This window comes from Carassius gibelio, chromosome A3 (genome assembly GCF_023724105.1).
Source record: "Carassius gibelio isolate Cgi1373 ecotype wild population from Czech Republic chromosome A3, carGib1.2-hapl.c, whole genome shotgun sequence".
Taxonomy (NCBI): domain Eukaryota; kingdom Metazoa; phylum Chordata; class Actinopteri; order Cypriniformes; family Cyprinidae; genus Carassius; species Carassius gibelio.
The window spans coordinates 13,443,593-13,462,685 of record NC_068373.1 but is presented as its reverse complement, the minus strand read 5'-3'; the positions used below and the strand labels follow the sequence as shown (position 1 = coordinate 13,462,685).

The 19,093-nt window shown below is 36.5% G+C and overlaps 2 protein-coding genes across 2 annotated transcripts; one reads left to right on the top strand and one right to left on the bottom strand.

The window, feature by feature from the left end:
• The first annotated feature begins 13,628 nt into the window (after positions 1–13,628).
• On the top strand, positions 13,629–17,000 carry bckdhbl (branched chain keto acid dehydrogenase E1 subunit beta, like). Its single transcript, XM_052544692.1, has 7 exons — positions 13,629–13,771; positions 13,861–13,928; positions 14,028–14,354; positions 15,285–15,584; positions 15,673–15,945; positions 16,153–16,237; positions 16,431–17,000. Exons 1-7 carry the CDS (start codon positions 13,761–13,763, stop codon positions 16,528–16,530), a joined length of 1,164 nt encoding a protein of 387 aa, XP_052400652.1. The 5' UTR covers positions 13,629–13,760; the 3' UTR covers positions 16,531–17,000.
• Position 17,001: 1 nt separating this feature from the next.
• On the bottom strand, positions 17,002–19,060 carry LOC127947839 (60S ribosomal protein L19). The gene is made up of 6 exons (XM_052544694.1): positions 19,008–19,060; positions 18,290–18,396; positions 18,071–18,193; positions 17,764–17,884; positions 17,380–17,490; positions 17,002–17,197 (listed from the first exon to the last, which is right to left on the bottom strand). Exons 1-6 carry the CDS (start codon positions 19,010–19,012, stop codon positions 17,074–17,076), a joined length of 591 nt encoding a protein of 196 aa, XP_052400654.1. The 5' UTR covers positions 19,013–19,060; the 3' UTR covers positions 17,002–17,073.
• Positions 19,061–19,093: the final 33 nt, after the last annotated feature.

The window sequence follows — 19,093 nt, the reverse complement described above, 5'->3', positions numbered from 1 at the left end:
GATGTTTTTGAGAAACGCAGCCCTGATCAGACATCTCTGAGGATCGTCACAAGATCGAAACAAAAAACAAAAATATTTTCTCTGTAGAATTCCTTATTAAGTACAAAATTTCATAATACATCCTTAAAATGAAATGTTACAGTATTTAAGTCAGCAGCTGTTCGGCAAGAGACCTGGCTGGTTTTGCTTTGTTCTACACTGTGGACTGGATCAAATAATGTGTGCCTCACTGCAGACAGGGAGATCAAGCAGAATATTATAGACGAAAGAATAATGATTAGCAGCAGTTCAGAGTCAAGTATCTGATGTGGATATATTTGTTTAGCTCAACTATTCGACACTCCATTGTATTGTGGAGATGTTGCTCTACTGAATGACATATGCAAAACATTCTGCCACATGGTTTCCGTGAACAGTAAAATATATTATATTGAATTCACTTATTTTAAATCACGCAAACCTGTAATAAACCTGTCTCACAAATGATTGTGCAAGAAAGAGTTTTTGCACATTTCAGACTAAATAATGGGGGGAAATGAAGAGCCACTGCCTTCAAAAATGAAACATTTAGGAGACAAATCTAAAATGTAAAAATACCATTAGACAATTATTAATTTAGAGAAACAAACGTTTGTTATAAAAATGTATATTTTATTAAACATTGTCATACGAAACAGTTAGTAGTTAAAATGATGCGATTTTTACAAATTTACAGAAATGTTGTACATTACAGTAATGGTTCCCACTTTATTTGAAGTCTTAAATTACCAAAAACTGACTTACAATTGACTGACTGAACAGGTATGATTCCGAATTCCTAAGTTCCATAAGACTTTGATTTTCCAAGTGTTTTTGACAGACTAATTAAAAATATCTGGTTTTTAAGAGTCATTATGCTGTGTCCACTGAGCTTCTTTTAACATTATTTGACAAAACTGCACTAGAACCCACACAAATTTTTTATTTTAATCACATTTTTAACCATTTGCTATCTAGAGCCCTGTGTTTATGGGCATTTACAACATAGAATTGCTTTTGACATTTTCCATTCAGTGTTGCATAATATGTGTGTATTCTGGTAAATAACATGTTATGCTCTTTTTCCTGTTTTCACAGCAGAAGTGAACATAAGTCTAAACACTGAGGTCCTTGTAGCCAGAAAGCAGGTTTTATATAGTATCTTGCAGGCTTTTTAAGGTCTCTCCATTTGTAGTGATCCAAAAATAATCTGGAAGGGACTTGGCTCAAAACTGTAGCTGTGTCCAAATTCAGGGTCTGCTTCCTCCTTAGGATCCTTCCTAACCGGTTTAGGAAGGAGGGGTCCTCCCATAGACAGTAAAAGAAATGGACACAGCGACCCCATTGGAACTCAACTGAGACAATTGAAGCCCATTTTTAGCGTTTTTTAGCACTTCTGTTTCTGACGCGCAGACTCAAACGAAGCTTGACGACGTCAGCAACCTGTCTGACAGATGTAAATCTTCTAGTATCTGTGCGTGCAAACTGCCATCGTTAATCTTGCAGAGACGGCGAGCTTGAGCGGGGAGTTCTTTGTCGTGAGTGAGCAGGAGTAAGTATTCTGAGTAATTATTTTGTATAGTATTTTAAAATGTAACGCCAGTACGTCATACTAAGTTAATTGCCTGCGAGCTTCTCCTCCTGTCTGTACGGTAATGCGATAGAGAGTCGAGTGGTTACGACGCAATCGTTAGCCTATTTTTTACAAAAACTGTTTCTACGGGGCCATAATGTAACATAGAAGGTAATGGAGCCCTTTATACATTGTCGTGTATCTTTAGAAATAAATAACGGATAAACGGAGTCTTTAAACGCCTCAGATGTAAAGTTATTCGCTGTCAAAGTGACGCCAAAATGAATGGGAGTCAATGGGAATGCTAACGCAAGTGAAGTTCTGCTGGAGGAGGCCAAGATGGCAGCCGGTGCGGTCGAAGTTTTATGCAGCTGATTCAATTTTACTTTCTATCCCCTACATTTGAACGCTATTTAAACCCGGACGCATCAGAATGTTCGAATATGCAATAGGGCACTTTTCTGTTTTGTTTAACCTAAGTAACTTGTTATTTAAGTAAGTTTAATTTAATTTAGTTGGCGATCGTTAACTGATATCAAACGCACATGGAAACCAAGGATAATACGATGAAACGCAAAGGAAAAAATAAGAATTCTACTTCCAAGTTGCTTACAGAAGAAATGGAATTAGATGTTCCTGTCGATGTTGTTGGGTCTGCGGCACAAATCGAGATAGACCATCAATACGGCAAAAAAAGTCCCGCTGTCACCCGGTCTGAGAGCCCAAGTCTCGAGATTGTCCATGACTCTGACCTAGATACGCCTGTGAAACCTCAGCTAAAGAAATCTCGAGGTGAAATTTCTCTGACGGAATTGCAAGATAACGTCATTGAGGCATTGACATCCAGGACCAAAGAAAGTGCAAACGACCTCGGCAAAATGATTACCAGCAACACGGTGAGCATTGAGGGTCTTAAAAAATCAATTGACTTTGTGTTTGAAGAAGTAAACGCATTGAAGACAGATTTGAAAAGTTGCAAAACTACCGCCAACTCAAACAGCACCAAAATCCACGAACTTGAGCAGAGACTGAACGATGCCGAAAGCTATCAGCGGAGATGGAACCTCCGTTTATACGGTATTCCTGAACATCATGAGGAAAACATCAAGCAAAAAGTCATCGGCGTGTGTGTCTCAGTTGTTCCCGACTCAAACATTTCTTTCAAAGATGACATAGATGTAGTGCATCGACTGGGAAAGCTGAATGAGCAGACCAATAGACCGAGACCAGTGATCATTCGCTTCGTGAGGAGATCTACACGGGACTTGATCTGGCGACAGGCCAAGCAATCTGAATATCTGCGGAGTCACAAGCTGAGATTCACCGAAGATTTATCTCAAGCAGACAAATTGCTTAGGATGAAGAGGTGGCCGTTGATTGAAGCTGCAAGGAAGGAAGGAAAACGAGCGTTCTTTGTCGGTGTGCGCGTATTCATTGATGGGAAAGAGGTGCAGTTACCCACCTGAAATTGAGTGATTTTCATCTTACATATGAACAATTTTCTAACTGATCTGTTAAGCCAACTTGTGTGTGCTAATGCTTATTACACCTACTCCAAGTAAATTGTGGGTTAATGTTAGCCTTAGCATTTATAGTCCCATAACCGGGTTAATTCTTTATTTGATTTAAAAGGGGATGGAAGTTTTTCTAAAACTGTTCTTGTTTCTTTTGTTCATCTTACATTCATGTCGTTGTCGTTAGTTACACTTAATGTCAGGGGTTTAATGTTAAACGTAAAGCATTGTTCTTATTTGCTAAACAGCAGAAATCTGACTTTTGTTTCTTTCATGAAGTTCATTCTACTCCCAAAGATGTAAAATTCTGGAAAGCTCAATGGGGTAATGATGTTTGGTTTGCTCATGGGTCTGAGCGTACAGCTGGCGTTGCAATTTTAAAAAACAAATTTTCGGGGGAAATTTTATTTTCAGAGGGTGATCCCTTTGGTCATTTCATTATTTTAGTTATTAAAGTAGATCTGGTGACTATGATTATTGTTAATTTTTATGGGTACAAATCTAAAATTGAAACCGATGCTTTATTCAAACTTTAGAGAATCGTATTACACATTTTTTATCTAAATTCCCAAATTCATCTGTTCTGATAGGAGGAGATTTTAATATCACTTTAGACAACTCCCTTGACCGATGGCCACCTCGCAGTGTAAATTATCATAACTCCACACTAAAGACTTTTATGCAGAAATTTAGTGTAATAGACATTTGGAGAGAGAAATTCCCTGGTATTCGCTCTTTTACATGGAATAATAAGTCCTGTACCGTTATGTCTCGTATTGACTACTGGTTAACACCATGCAATTTACACAAAGAAGATATTTCTGTTAATATTCTTCCCACGGCATTAACAGACCATAAGGCAGTATCTGTTAACATTTCGTTACTTTCTTCTCTTCCCTCTAACTACCATAACTCTTATTGGAAGCTCAATAAGTCATTATTGGAACATGAATTTGTTAAGATGACCATTCGTAGTTTGATTGCACAATATTGGAATATAGCTCAGATTAGTAATAACTATTGCACTAATTGGGAGTTGTTTAAATTTGAAGCTTGTAAATGTCTTAGAAAATTTGGTAGTTTAGTGTCTAAAGCTGGAAAGTTGGAAGAGGAGATGATAATTTCTAAAATTATGTCCTTTACTCATAAATCACCAAACTTGTCGGATAATGAATATCTTGAATTATTCACACTTCAAAGCCAATTAGATGATATTTATAAAAAGAGGGCAGAGGGTGCCTTCATTAGATCTAGACAGAGATGGTTGGAAAAAGGTGAACAGAATTCAGCATTTTTCTTTAATTTAGAAAAAATCCATGCAAAAACAAATACAATTGTGCAACTGAATATTAATGGTACAATAACAAGTGATTCAAAGGACATTGCAGATTACTGTTCAACCTTTTTTAGCACCCTCTACAATTCAAGATTTAATGAGGATAATTCCTCTATTTTATAGATAGTCTTACTAATTCGAAAACTATAAGTGAAGCCCAAAAAGAACATTGTGATAGTCCTATATGTTTAAATGAAGTCCTTCAAGCTATTACAGAACTCAAGCTGAATAAATCCCCTGGTATAGATGGTTTAAACTCTGAATTCTATAAAACCTTCTCAGAAGAACTTGCTCCTTTCCTTTTAAAACTCTCCTTACAATCTATTGAGTATGGTAAGCTCCCGCCTACCCTGACACAAGGCCTAATTATCTTAATTCCCAAACCCAAAAAAGACACTTTAATGTTAGACAATTGGAGACCAATTTCCTTACTTAATAATGATTATAAAATTTTAGCCTCTATATTAGCTTCTAGAATTAAGACAACCCTGGATTCCATTATCGATGACACACAGTCAGGTTTTATGCGTAATAGACACATTTCAAATAACATTCGCTTGGTACTGGACCTCATTGATTACCCACATCTATATCCAGATGAGAGTTTCATTCTTTTTTTAGACTTCCATAAGGCCTTCGATACTATTGAACATCATTTCATATATTCGTCCCTAAACAAATTTGGTTTTGGTGATTTCTTTATTAACTCCATTAAAACATTATATTATGATGCAAATTGTTCAATTAAGCTGCGTAATGGCACCTCACCCAGATTTAATCTCAGTCGTGGTATCAGACAGGGATGCCCTATTTCTCCTTATTTATTTTTACTTTGTTCACAACTTCTTGCAGACCATGTTAAACAGAGCCCTTTAAGAGGAATCACTGCAGTTGGCAGAGAAATTATCATAAGCCAATTAGCAGACGACACTACCCTTTTTTTTAAAAGATGCCGGGGAAATACCTTTAGCCCTTAATATTATCCACACGTTCTCTAAAGCTTCAGGGCTTTACTTGAATTTAAATAAGTGTGAATGAATGTCTCTTAAAAACAGTAATCTTCTGAGACCTATCCTTGAGGGGGAGAGTACTGATCACAAAGGCAGAGGGCATATCGAGACTTACGTATGCAGCGCTATCCCTAGCAGTTAACGATAATACTTGTAAAATTATTGATAAAATGCTATTTAACTTCTTATGGAAAAATAAAACCCACTATATAAAGAAATCTGTGGTTATGAACTCAACTGAAAATGGAGGCCTGAATTTCTTAGATTTTACCACCCTTAATCACACCTTCAAAGTTAACTGGATTAAGCAATTCCTTAAAAAACCAACATCTATCTGGAATATTATTCCTTAATTTATCTTTTCACAAGTTGGTGGACTTCAATTCCTTTTACTTTGTGACTACAGTATTACCAAACTTCCTTTCAAACTATCTAATTTTCACAAACAGATGCTTCTTTCCTGGAATTTAATCTATAAACACAACTTCTCTCCTAACAAGTGTTTTATTTGGAATAATAAGCACATTCTATATAAATCTAAATCTTTATTTCTTTTGAATTGGTTTTGTAATGATATAATTTTTGTCAGGCAACTTTATAACCATGATGGTCTTATGTTGACCTACTCTGAATTTCTTTCTAAATATAATATTCCAGTTACTCCTAGGGATTTTGCTGTGGTTATGGATGCTATCCCCTCTGGTCTTAAAATTCTTCTTAAAAATACCTGTCCTCTGCTCTCTTCATGCTCGTTGGATCCTGCTGATACTGAAATAGGACGGATCTGTTTCTCTAATCCCTGTATTAAAAATAATAACCGTATACGGGCTTTGTTTCAAAGGGATATTGTCTCCAGACCTGCTATTATATCATTCTGGAATGGATATGCCGATAATTCGTTATGGTTTAAAATCTGGAAACTCCCACATAAATACTTAATTACTAATAAAATCAAAGAAATCTCGCTTAAACTTATTTATAAAATTTACCCATGTAATTATTTCCTTGTGAACAGATTTAATTGTGAAATTGATACATTGTGTACATTTTGTGATCTACATGATGAAACATTTTATCATTTATTTTGGAGTTGTCCTCATTCAGTTTGTTTTTGGTCAGATTTCTGTTCCTTTATTAAGGCTCATATCATGTCCAGCTTTCAACTGTGCTTTAAAAATGTCTTATTTGTTTTTTTCTCTTATGACAAATCTTACCAGAAGGAATATTATTTAATTAATCTGCTTCTTCTGTTAGCTAAATTTAGTATTCATAGATGTAAATTTGGAAGAAATAAGCCTTTATTTTTGAAATTTTGCAATACCTAAATACAATAGTGGGGCTGAGAAATAAGAAAGCTGCAAAATGCGTTTCAATCTGTAAGCATTTTCACATCTTTAGCCTTTAAATTTTTTCTGAATTTGTATATGTCTGTTTATTTGTTTTACTTTTTGTACCCCCTGACTGCAGTTGTAATTCCTAAATGTCAAAAAAAAAAAAAAAAAAAAAAAAAGTGAAGTTCTACTACAAGATGGCAGCACGCAGCCGACTTCAACTTCCGGTCGACTTCCTTGCCGCCTGGATCCTACGAATTTGGACAGCCTTCGTCGCGGCGCTGTGACGTAACATCCTTCAAATAAGTACTCCAAAGGATGTAGACCCTGAATTTGGACACAGCTAATATTTACTTTTTAAAGACCCATTGAAAATTTAATATTTGATACAACAGAGTGGCTCCTTTATAGTCCCATCTCTGAGAATCACCAAGAAGAGTTCAATATTTTTGTTTTTGTGTTTCTACAGTACTAGAGGAAGTGCAAGATGATGGACAATTTCAAGAATAATTTTAGAGAACTGAACATGTTGGTGCTCATGCAATAACACAGAGAGATATTATTAGATCAAGCAGTCGTTCAATGAAAAACCATGATTCACAAAGTAGTCATGAAGCTTCAGTTGCATCTTCTATTTTGCTGTGATAACTGGTTTATGCAGCTGATTATGACTGAATGGTGACTGGAAAATAACCTCATCACTGCCGCAGTGCACTTCATAAAATTTGCTGTTAGACCCACAAAAAAAAGAATTAGCCTACAATAATCAAGCCTCGATGTGATAAAGGCATGGATAAGCCTCTTTTGATATATTTTTAAAATGACAATTAAAAGTTAACTGAGCATTAAAAATAACACCCAAATCAGGCAGCTGCACAGAAGGGGAAAAGAAATGTGGTCTGTCAAAAGTTAACACCACGTTGTAATGTGTTAAAACAATATAATAAAAGTGGTGTTTGTGTAACAATCAAAATAACCACAAGATGGAGACAAACATCAAACATCTGACCAAAATTACATTGCACATATAATCATAATCAAGACCACATATATCTGCCTTCTGTCATATAGGGCATTAGTATTTGTGTTCATGAAAGTTATATTTGATTTAAAACTGCAGTATTAAATAAGCAGTTGACCTGGTGACAGTTTAAAATAAACTTAAATTTGTTAAAATTAGTTAATGCACTCTGGTATCATAAGCTTGTACAGCATTCATAAATCTAGGTTAATGTTACTGTATATGTAACATTTTAGCAATACTGAAAACTGTATAAATTAATCCATATATTAAACTAGGTTAATCAATGCTATAAAATGTGTTATCAGTGGACTTAAAGTACACAGAAAAAAAAACGTTGGGTTGTTTTTTAAACCCAACATTTTTTATTGAGTAGTTGAAATCATCAGTAGTTGAAAGTTGTCTCTATTGACACTATTGAAACAGTTGACTCTCCTGCCTTTTCTTTTGCAATTAAATCTTTATTACAAGCATTCCCACTGGTCTTTAGCCCTATTCGAACAGGATACCTGGTTACCTGGTGACCTCCAGTCATTTGTAATAATTGTGGAGGTTGTCTGTGATCTTGATCCTGTGTGAATCAGCCATATTTGTAATTTGTAATGTAAAATACCCCCACAAAAGACTTACCATATTTGCAGAACACCGATCATGTGTTAACATTAGTCCCGGGTGAATTGGCATCTCTGTGATTTGGCCTGGATTAGGTGGGTTGTATACTATTTTTCGAAGTTTTTGCTTCCTGTGCGCCCTTTTATCCATCTTTCGTGAAGAATGGAGCTGTGCTGGAGTGTTTGATAGTATTTTGGGTGCTGTCATCATATCGCTACACCATACAATTTGCAGAAAGAGAAAGATGAAAAGGTTTGAGGTTAATATTTACAAATAAATCAAGCATAAAGCTTGAAATGTTATTTTAATCTGGCGATATGTAAATGACAGCGCAAAAAACTATATTAATTTCTTTCTTTTTTTTGTCAATCTGGACCATAGAATGGGTGAATTGCCATAATGTGGGACATTTTTTACATTTCAGATTTCTGTGACATTGCGATGTTTAGCCAAAACATTAAATCCACACCTAACACCATTCTAAAAAACCCAGGATGTTTCTTAATTGAATCAAAAGAGAATATATATATATACAGTATTGTTCAAAATAATAGCAGTACAATGTGACTAACCAGAATAATCAAGGTTTTTCGTATATTTTTTTATTGCTACGTGGCAAACAAGTTACCAGTAGGTTCAGTAGATTCTCAGAAAACAAATGAGACCCAGCATTCATGATGTGCACGCTCTTAAGGCTGTGCAATTGGGCAATTAGTTGAATTAGTTGAAAGGGGTGTGTTCAAAAAAATAGCAGTGTGGCATTCAATCACTGAGGTCATCAATTTTGTGAAGAAACAGGTGTGAATCAGGTGGCCCCTATTTAAGGATGAAGCTAACACTTGTTGAACATGCATTTGAAAGCTGAGGAAAATGGGTCGTTCAAGACATTGTTCAGAAGAACAGCGTACTTTGATTAAAAAGTTGATTAGAGAGGGGAAAACCTATAAAGAGGTGCAAAAAATGATAGGCTGTTCAGCTAAAATGATCTCCAATGCCTTAAAATGGAGAGCAAAACCAGAGAGACGTGGAAGAAAACGGAAGACAACCATCAAAATGGATAGAAGAATAACCAGAATGGCAAAGGCTCAGCCAATGATCACCTCCAGGATGATCAAAGACAGTCTGGAGTTACCTGTAAGTACTGTGACAGTTAGAAGACGTCTGTGTGAAGCTAATCTATTTTCAAGAATCCCCCGCAAAGTCCCTCTGTTAAAAAAAAGGCATGTGCAGAAGAGGTTACAATTTGCCAAAGAACACATCAACTGGCCTAAAGAGAAATGGAGGAACATTTTGTGGACTGATGAGAGTAAAATTGTTCTTTTTGGGTCCAAGGGCCACAGACCGTTTGTGAGACGACCCCCAAACTCTGAATTCAAGCCACAGTACACAGTGAAGACAGTGAAGCATGGAGCTGCAAGCATCATGATATGGGCATGTTTCTCCTACTATGGTGTTGGGCCTATTTATCGCATACCAGGGATCATGGATCAGTTTGCATATGTTAAAATACTTGAAGAGGTCATGTTGCCCTATGCTGAAGAGGACATGCCCTTGAAATGGTTGTTTCAACAAGACAATGACCCAAAACACACTAGTAAACGGGCAAAGTCTTGGTTCCAAACCAACAAAATTAATGTTATGGAGTGGCCAGCCCAATCTCCAGACCTTAATCCAATTGAGAACTTGTGGGGTGATATCAAAAATGCTGTTTCTGAAGCAAAACCAAGAAATGTGAATGAATTGTGCAATGTTGTTAAAGAATCATGGAGTGGAATAACAGCTGAGAGGTGCCACAAGTTGGTTGACTCCATGCCACACAGATGTCAAGCAGTTTTAACAAACTGTGGTCATACAACTAAATATTAGTTTAGTGATTCACGGGATTGCTAAACCCCAGAAAAAAAAAATGTTTGTACAAAATAGTTTTGAGTTTGTACAGTCAAAGGTAGACACTGCTATTTTTTTGAACACACCCCTTTCAACTAATTGCCCAATTGCACAGCCTTAAGAGCGTGCATATCATGAATGCTGGGTCTTGTTTGTTTTCTGACAATCTACTGAACCTACTGGTAACTTGTTTGCCACGTAGCAATAAAAAATATACTAAAAACCTTGATTATTCTGGTTAGTCACATTGTACTGCTATTATTTTGAACAATACTGTATATATATATATATATATATATATACACACACACACGTATATATATATATATATATATATATATATATATATATATATATATATATATACACACACACATATATATATATAAAATTCCTGACTGTTCTCAATAGTTCAACAAACACATACAACCACAGAGGCCATACCCTAGACCTATTTAAAGGCAAGATATAACCACAGTTGAGGCTTTAGGTTAAAGGGTTAGTTCGCCCAAAAAGGAAAATTATGTTATTAATGACTCACCCTCATGTCATTCCAAACCCGTAAGACCTCCGTTTATCTTCAGAACACAGTTTAAGATATTTTAGATTTAGTCTGTTGACGTACGATGCTGCTGACGTGTTATCTTTGTCACTGGGAACAACAGAAAACATGTCAGCAGCGTCAACAGTCACAGCAGTCACACTCACAACAGACCCTGAAAAGAGGACAATGCTGAATAAAGTCATAATTTTTGTTATTTTTGGACCAAAATGTATTTTCAATGCTTCAACAAATTCTAACTGATCCTCTGATGTCACATGGACTACTTTGATGATGTTTTTCTTACCTTTCTGGACATGGACAGTATACTGTTGGCACACAGTTTCAGTGGAGGGACTGAGAGCTCTCGGACTAAATCTAAAATATCTTAAACTGTGTTCAGAGGTCTCACGGGTTCGGAACGACATGAGGGTGAGTCATTAATGACATCATTTTCATTTTTGGATGAACCCTTTAAGTTAAGTTTAACTGTAGGCTAGATCAACCTTGATTCAGAATTCATGAACGTGCCTTGAACTGCTATTAAAAACATTTAAGACCAATTTGCCTAATGCTTTCTCTTTTACTAAATGAACACATACAAGCATAGTGTATTTTTGAAAACCTCTAGCAGCTAGCCTGCACAAATATTGACAACTACCTGAATATAAACAACCTACAGAGGTTAACTCATTACATCTCTGAAAACAAGCAGTCCTTTGCACGTCAAGACACCATCATCATCATCATCTATAATCCTATCTGCAGTAGCAGCATTCAAATATTGCATAACAACACTAAAAACCTGTAAATATTCATTTTTGCCCCACAAACCATGCCGCGCCACACATTTTTGATTGATTGAAGTACTGTGCCACATTAGGCTTATTTACTGTCCCACTCTTCGAAACCATATTTCCTAAAGTGGGGCAGTAGTAAATTTGATTCAAATATAAAATACATCGTTTATACATACAAAGTTATACTATTTTTGATGGACAAACATTTAATAAGCACATTAGGCCAAAAAGTAGATTGTTTTGTTTAAAATGAATTTGTACTCCTTAATATCAAACTCTATGTCACTGAACTTTGAGTGGTCTTCACACTACGTGCTTCTAGTTTGATGATTCCTCCACCCTCATTTATAACTACATTTGAGTGGTGATGTTATTTTGATCACATTACCAGTGTTGGGCAAGTTACTTTTAAAAAGTAATTAGTTACAGTTACTAGTTACTTCTTCCAAAAAGTAACTAAATTAGTAACTCAGTTACAAATTTTTAAAGTAACTAGTTACTTAAGAAAGTAACTATTGCGTTACTTTCAAGTAAAATTAAATTTTAAATGCTCAAACGTGACCCCACCTCTACCCCTCTTTAAAGGAACTTAAAATACATGTGCATGTTCAATTATTTATGATAAATCTGAATATTATAATGAAATGGACACTTAATACAATACATTATTAACAGAAACATGAAACATTGTGCACACATCTAAAAAAAAAAGTTGCTGTGGGACAAAGTGAGACTAGCCTCCAATCAAATGGCATGTATGTAGATATTATGTTTATATAGTGGATCAATGCAAATAACACGATAGATTTTTGGGAACTTTTGATATTTCCTTTTATTGTTTCTTTAATTTCTTGAAGGAAAAAGTAATGTATATACTTCTATTTAGAGAAGGCTACTTTTGGATTATTTGGGCTCGTCGCCATACCTGTCTCTCGTTGACTGACTGGCTTGTGTTGTTCGTTGTGTGTCCTGTCCTGTCCGATGATGGGTCGTTCGCGAATGAGCGTTAGTGATGATGGATCGACTCGTTCGCGAATGAGCTTTTGATGAGTCGTTCGCGATTCGCGAATGAGCCGACTCTAAGAGCCGGCTTTTTTAGTTGAACTTCGGGAGCTGGCTCGCATATCTGAAGAGCCAACTCTATTTTTTTCAAATTTAGCCTATAGAAATTAAATAATTATGTAATAAAAATTGAAATATTATAGTCAAAGTCATTTAAAGAGCCGTTTGTGAGCCAAAGAGCCGGCTCTTTTCAGTGAGCTGAGTCAAAAGAGCCGAATTCCCATCACTACTATGCGTGCTTTCGAAAACCCGCCCAACTCTACCTCTGATTGGCTTACAATGAAATTTTACTCTACCTCAGCCAATCGTCAGCATTTATGCGCTTGTCTCGTGCTCTGCCCACTAACCAAGGAAGAACAGTAAAAAAAAGTATTTGCCTCTCGCTCAGAGATCTAGTTTGGTCTGATGAAAAAAAAAAAAAAACAGCTTCATCATCAGTTATAGTAACGCGCCGCATTTTTTGGCAGTAACGGTAACGGCGTTATTAAGATGAGAAGAGTAATCAATTAGATTACTCGTTACTGGAAAAAGTAATGCCGTTAGTAACGCCGTTATTTATAACGCCGTTATTCCCATCACTGCACATTACACCATAGCTGTGCAGTGTGAACTCTCCAATTCGTTAACATGGATGCGTAAAAAAAGAAGAAAAAAAACGCATAACGTAATACGCACTGATGACGGAGTATGTGTAAAACAGGTTTTTTACCCTGCTACGCAATCCCAGATCAATCATAATGATAAATCATATTTTTTCTGAGGTTCTCGAGACAGGCAAAAATTGTAGATTTAGAAGGGTCAGTTTTTCGTAGTCAGAGATGAGCTTGTAGCCTATAGATTGTTGTTGCATGCCTAATGCTGTTAAATTGTTTAAGGGGTGTTTCTCACCCTTACGAAATCATTGGTTTAGAGCAGGCTTATTAATAATGAGGTATGTAGAACGACACAGGAAATGATGTCACGAGCCTGGTTATGAGGAACTGGTTTATACAAACAAGTAGGATAGTCAACACATGCCAGTCTAGCTTTTCAAAGAGATCGCAGTCAACTCAAAAATGATGAAATGGTGAGTATATTTTAGTCATTCGTCAACTTTTTAAGACGATGTTTAGCCTGTGTGAAATCTGTTGACACTGTTCGCACTAAACATTTCAGGAGGTTACTGTCTGTTCTGCTTTTTCTGTTCATGACTGGATTGTGTAATGGGTGCCTAGGGCCAGGGGGTGAGTCCAAAACACAAGTCACGCATTTGCTCTTTTTAATGTTTTAACTAACGAACTGTGTCCATTAGAAAACATTTTAACACTAAATATTGTATTTAGGAGATTATAGCTTCAGATTACGCCTAACAGAAAAGTGTATCGAAACTGAAAGAGGACGTGTCAGGATCCCCTGTGCGTTTACTGCTCCAATGAGAGCGCTGTCCGGCCGACAGGTCTGGTTCAGAGGCAGTCCCGAATTCCCCCTCAGCCCCGCCGACGTGCAGAAGAAGCCTGGACTGATGAGACCGATGATATCCACGGAATCAGAATGCAGTGTTGTTTTGCGGAACACACCGGACACCCCTGAGGAGTACGGCTTCATGTTAGAATGGGGAGCGAACGAAAGACACATTTTTCCTGATAGGGTTAAAGTGGCCTCATGTCTTGGTATGTAAGTGGAAACTTAAGAAAAAAAGTCTAGATTAATAATCTTTCCTTAATAATTATGGTAGCCTGTCAGAGTTTTTATTGATATTTGAAATATTGCCATGACAGAACTGACAGGCTATCACATCGATTTTTTATTGTTATATGTTTATATGTTTCCAATATGTTACATATTTCCAATATGTTTATGTCAGCTGACTTGATTGCATTAATTCTTCATTTAAAACTCTTAGGCATTTGTATTTCAGTATATTAAATTGTCATGTATTATTATTATTATTATTATTATTATTACATCTTTAAGTTATTCTTTGGGTGTTTTATGGGCATTTCGAATTCGGTTTGAAGGCAAGACACAACAGGCTAAATCATGTTTTTTTTTTTTTTTTCATTCAATGGTCAGTTTTTAGTCATTCTGGTCTACAGTCTCCACTTCAGTAGCACATCAAAATTTACAGTTATATTCCTGTCAATATTCTGAAGGTTTTTACAGAGGTTTCGTTCAAATTACCTGATTTATGTAATACTGTATTCCTAAAAATATGGTGTATGGTTGTGTACAGTATTTATAGATTGGAGTGATGACACATTTCCAAATTGCCCTCTGTAAAAACCTTTAACGCTAATTTAAAACAAGAATTTTAAATCTGGCTTTATCTAGTTTTCAGATTACTGTTTGAAATCTATGCAAATGTGTGCATATTTATTTGGTGCATCATTTACATATTTAGAAGCAACATTTCAGAGAACTTGCAATACAAAATAATCGTTTTTAAGTAATATGATAAATCAACTGGGGGGGAAACACAATGATATCTAAAACGTAAATCCCTAATCACCTGCAGTGTTTTGCATTAATGTTGCATATTCAGTGTTGTTTACATGATTAAGTGTTATGCTATAAACTTTTATGTCTTTATTTTTCTCTAGCGAAAGTGGAGCTGACTCCAAGAACTTACTCCGAGAACCTTTTAGCTGGAAAGGAGACTTTTTTAAACTGTAGCCTTTCGAAGCACTGCCCTGGTATTGATCCAAAAATAACCTGGAATGGGTTCATCTCAACCCCAAAAGTAATGCAAAAATCTAAAAAAGAAATGCATGAATATTCAGGGTATTCTGAAAGGGTCCTTTATACGCCTGTACCTGAGGATCATCAAGCAGAGATCACATGTGAAGCAATGTTTGGGAAAAATCAGACTGCAAGTGCTAAAACAGTTTTGACGGTTCACTGTGAGTTATATTTCACATAATAATTAATCACACTGAAAGGTTTTTGATAACTCTTGCTGATAGTGTTTCATGATTGTGTATCTTGCAGCTCATCCTCAGATACTGAACAGCTCTGCATGCTCTCTGCAACAGGATCAGCTCGCTTGTGTGTGTGTCAGTCAAGGAGTGCCTTTGCCTGATATTCACTGGCCTCTGCTACAAAACAAACCGCATATTACTGAAAGCAGCGAATCATACGTCACTGCTAGAAGCACCTTCACAATGACCGTTGTGAACTTCACAAGTAACAGCACTGTCATGTGTGTCAGCAGAAACTACCTTGGTCAGACAAATATGACTCTTCCAGTCAACATCACTGAAGGTGAGCTGATTTAAATGTCAGTAAGGTAACATTACCTAGCTGGAAAAACAGGACGAAAAACCCATTTTACATTTCACTTTTCTAATTAAATGATACTGTATAGTGCTTGATCTACCATAGCCTAGCCATAGCCTAGTATGTGACAATAAAAGTGACTTTACTTGTATAGAATATAGTGCTCGATTTTAAATGTATTTTGTCACATAGGTCTTACAAATGCATATAGGTGGACAATCAAAGGCCTGCTGATTGCTTTATTCATTATACTGGCATTCTGTGTGATTTGTTTTTGGTAAGTAGTCTTAATCAATTGGTTAACTGATGTTTATTACATCTTTTAAATTATATCATACAGGGCTGACACTAAAAAAAAAAATCAATGCATGGTTTCTATTACTAGTTTTCATTCCAAGTTTTGAATGCTTTTCATCATTCCCAAAGATAACTGCCCACTTCGACATAACCACATATTGCTGTTTCTGCAGGATTAAAGCTAAATACCAAAAACTAACAGAGGTGCCCTACAGCTCACTGGAAAAGACAGCAGAGACAATGAACACTGAAAACAACACAAAAACACCATGAACACTCCAATGGTTTTCTTTGAGCAGCAAAATAGCAATGATTGCACATTTATACTGATATTTGCAGAGATCCGCTTAACACAGATTTATAAAAGGCACTTAATTTCTTACATTTTAACAATTGGTTTAGCTCTTTACTTCTTTAAAATGGTCACGACCTCTTGGTATTTACAAAAGAGCCTACCTTTTTTTTAAATGACTAATGCTTTTCTGTTTGTATTCAGAGCTTTACACTGATGGAGTAATTGCTTATGATTGGTTGAGAAATATATATTTAAAAAAGTTCAATTCTCAGGGGCAGCAGTGCTGTGTGAAATGTACCGTTGATACGTGTTAAAAACTTGTGCTATTTGGAAATGTTCCTTTTACGGTGTCCCAAGAATAATTTCTTAAGATGCATATCCTGTGTTTATGACCCTCAAAATGACCCCTCTGTATGCATATACATCCATAAACACTCTAGAAACCAAAGGACTGTGACAAAGTGTGTATTTATTATCACTTAAGTGAGCTGAAGAACATTTGGGGCAGGAAAATGAGAATCTTATTTCTTGGTCTCTTCTTCCTTGGAAAGAGTTTTAATGAACTCCTCTTTCTTAGCCTGCAGTCTCTCCTCACGACGTTTACGTGCCTCACGGGTCTTTGTACGACGAGCCTCTGCCTGGTCACTGCAGGGTGAAGGGACACATAGATTAGCATTGGAGTAAGACCATGTTATCACATTTACAGCTAATTGCCATGGAAAAAAGTTTCTATCTCTCAATTCATAAGATTTGTGATAAAATGTGATGAGGCAGCTGGGCAGTATAATGATGCAGTGCACACTGGGTAATGTCATTTGGACACTTACGACAAGAGCTTCTTGCGGGCCTTGTCTGCCTTGAGCTTGTGTATGTGCTCCATCAGGATACGTTTGTTCTTGAACACGTTACCCTTTGCCCTCAGATACAAACTGTGGTACCTGAAGGAGAAACAATAGTTAAAAATTTAGTAATTTGTTGATCAACACTTTCAAACTGCATGTTATTAATGAAAATTGATCTTGCCAAATCAAGATGTTCACAATAATCATAAAAATCCTGCTATATAGTTAGAGAATCACTACATATACACATATTTACACATCCATATATATACACACACACATTATATATACACACATACATACATATACACACACATATATAGAAACCTTTTGGGGTAGTGTGCACAATTACAATGAAAACAAGCTCACATGTGCCTGTCGATCTTCTTGGCCTCTCTGTAACGTCTCAGAAGTCGTCTCAGAATACGCATGCGTCTCATCCAGCACAGCTTCTCAGGCATACGAGCATTAGCCGTACCCTTTCTCTTACCTGCATGCAAACAAAACCGATCACAACACAGTCAGAAAATAGCTCAAGAATGATTACCCAATTTCTAGTGCACTAGATTCCAGAACAACTTTTTCCCCATTAATTTAAATTCCCTTTGGATTGCCAAGACTCCTATTGTCATGTCAGTAGCAACTAATGACCAAATGCCATTTAAGTGGTACACACCAACACCCATGTGACGACCCTTTCGCCGTGCCAGAGTATTCTTGCGGCATCGAGCACGAGAGTGAACGGTTACAGGCTTCTTGATGATCAACCCATCCTTCACCAACTTGCGAATCTGCTGCCCTAGAAGATCAAAAGGAAGTAAATTACTACTCCATTGTAAAAACGGGGTTTGCACCAATGCAGAGAAAAGTACTGAAGGTGGTCCTAATTACTTACGAGAATTGGCATTGGCAATCTCATTGGTTTCATTTGGGTCCAACCACACTTTCTTCTTGCCACAGCGCAAAACGCTGGACGCCAACCTCTTCTGAAGCCTGAGCATGCTGGAGGAAAAAGAGGGGGACCGTTTTTAATTTTTCTTTAGACTCGCTACAGCATTGTACCAGTACAAAATAATTGCATCTACTATTTTATTAATATATTATAATATAGACTTGTCACCTTACTCAAATCTAGCAAAATATGAAAAGATGGCCAAAATGCCATTCATCTGCTATGGCTTTTAGGATAAGCAGACCATCGAAGTGACCCTAGTCTATCCTGGGCAAGATTGATCATGTGGAGCACGTTTGATAACCGGCCTACTCAAATCGCATAACGTACACTAAATGGACTTTGGCCTACTCAGATAAACAAAAATAAAACATTGATGTAAAACAAGAGCACATTAAAATAAAGTACCACAAAATGAGAAACGTTTGCGACAATCGCTTTACTGATCACCATGTAATATAATCTCGGCGTTACGTTGTTTGCAAATCGCAAGACACAACATGGCGATTTTACCCAAATAGCATCGTTACACCATGAATCGTCCTCAGATGTTAAATTATTTGTTTTAAAAAGTGTAAGGATCGTCTACCTCAACATATAACATTTTTCCGCGTTAGATTTATAAGAAAAATCGAGGATTACACGTGTAAAGAAAATTTACCTCATGGCTGCTACTCAGCGGAAGTTAAAAGAGGCTGTCAATGCCGGAGACTTTGCGATTATACGGTTATATTACGGGGAGGGGGG

Excerpts from the sequence above, each read along its gene's own strand:
- bckdhbl (XM_052544692.1), top strand. Across the intron at positions 14,355-15,284 it reads TAAAGTGGCCTCATGTCTTG|CGAAAGTGGAGCTGACTCCA; the intron begins GTATGTAAGTGG and ends ATTTTTCTCTAG. Across the intron at positions 15,946-16,152 it reads TCCAGTCAACATCACTGAAG|GTCTTACAAATGCATATAGG; the intron begins GTGAGCTGATTT and ends TTTGTCACATAG.
- LOC127947839 (XM_052544694.1), bottom strand. Across the intron at positions 17,491-17,763 it reads AAGAAGATCGACAGGCACAT|GTACCACAGTTTGTATCTGA; the intron begins GTGAGCTTGTTT and ends TTTCTCCTTCAG. Across the intron at positions 17,198-17,379 it reads GCCCGCAAGAAGCTCTTGTC|TGACCAGGCAGAGGCTCGTC; the intron begins GTAAGTGTCCAA and ends TTCACCCTGCAG.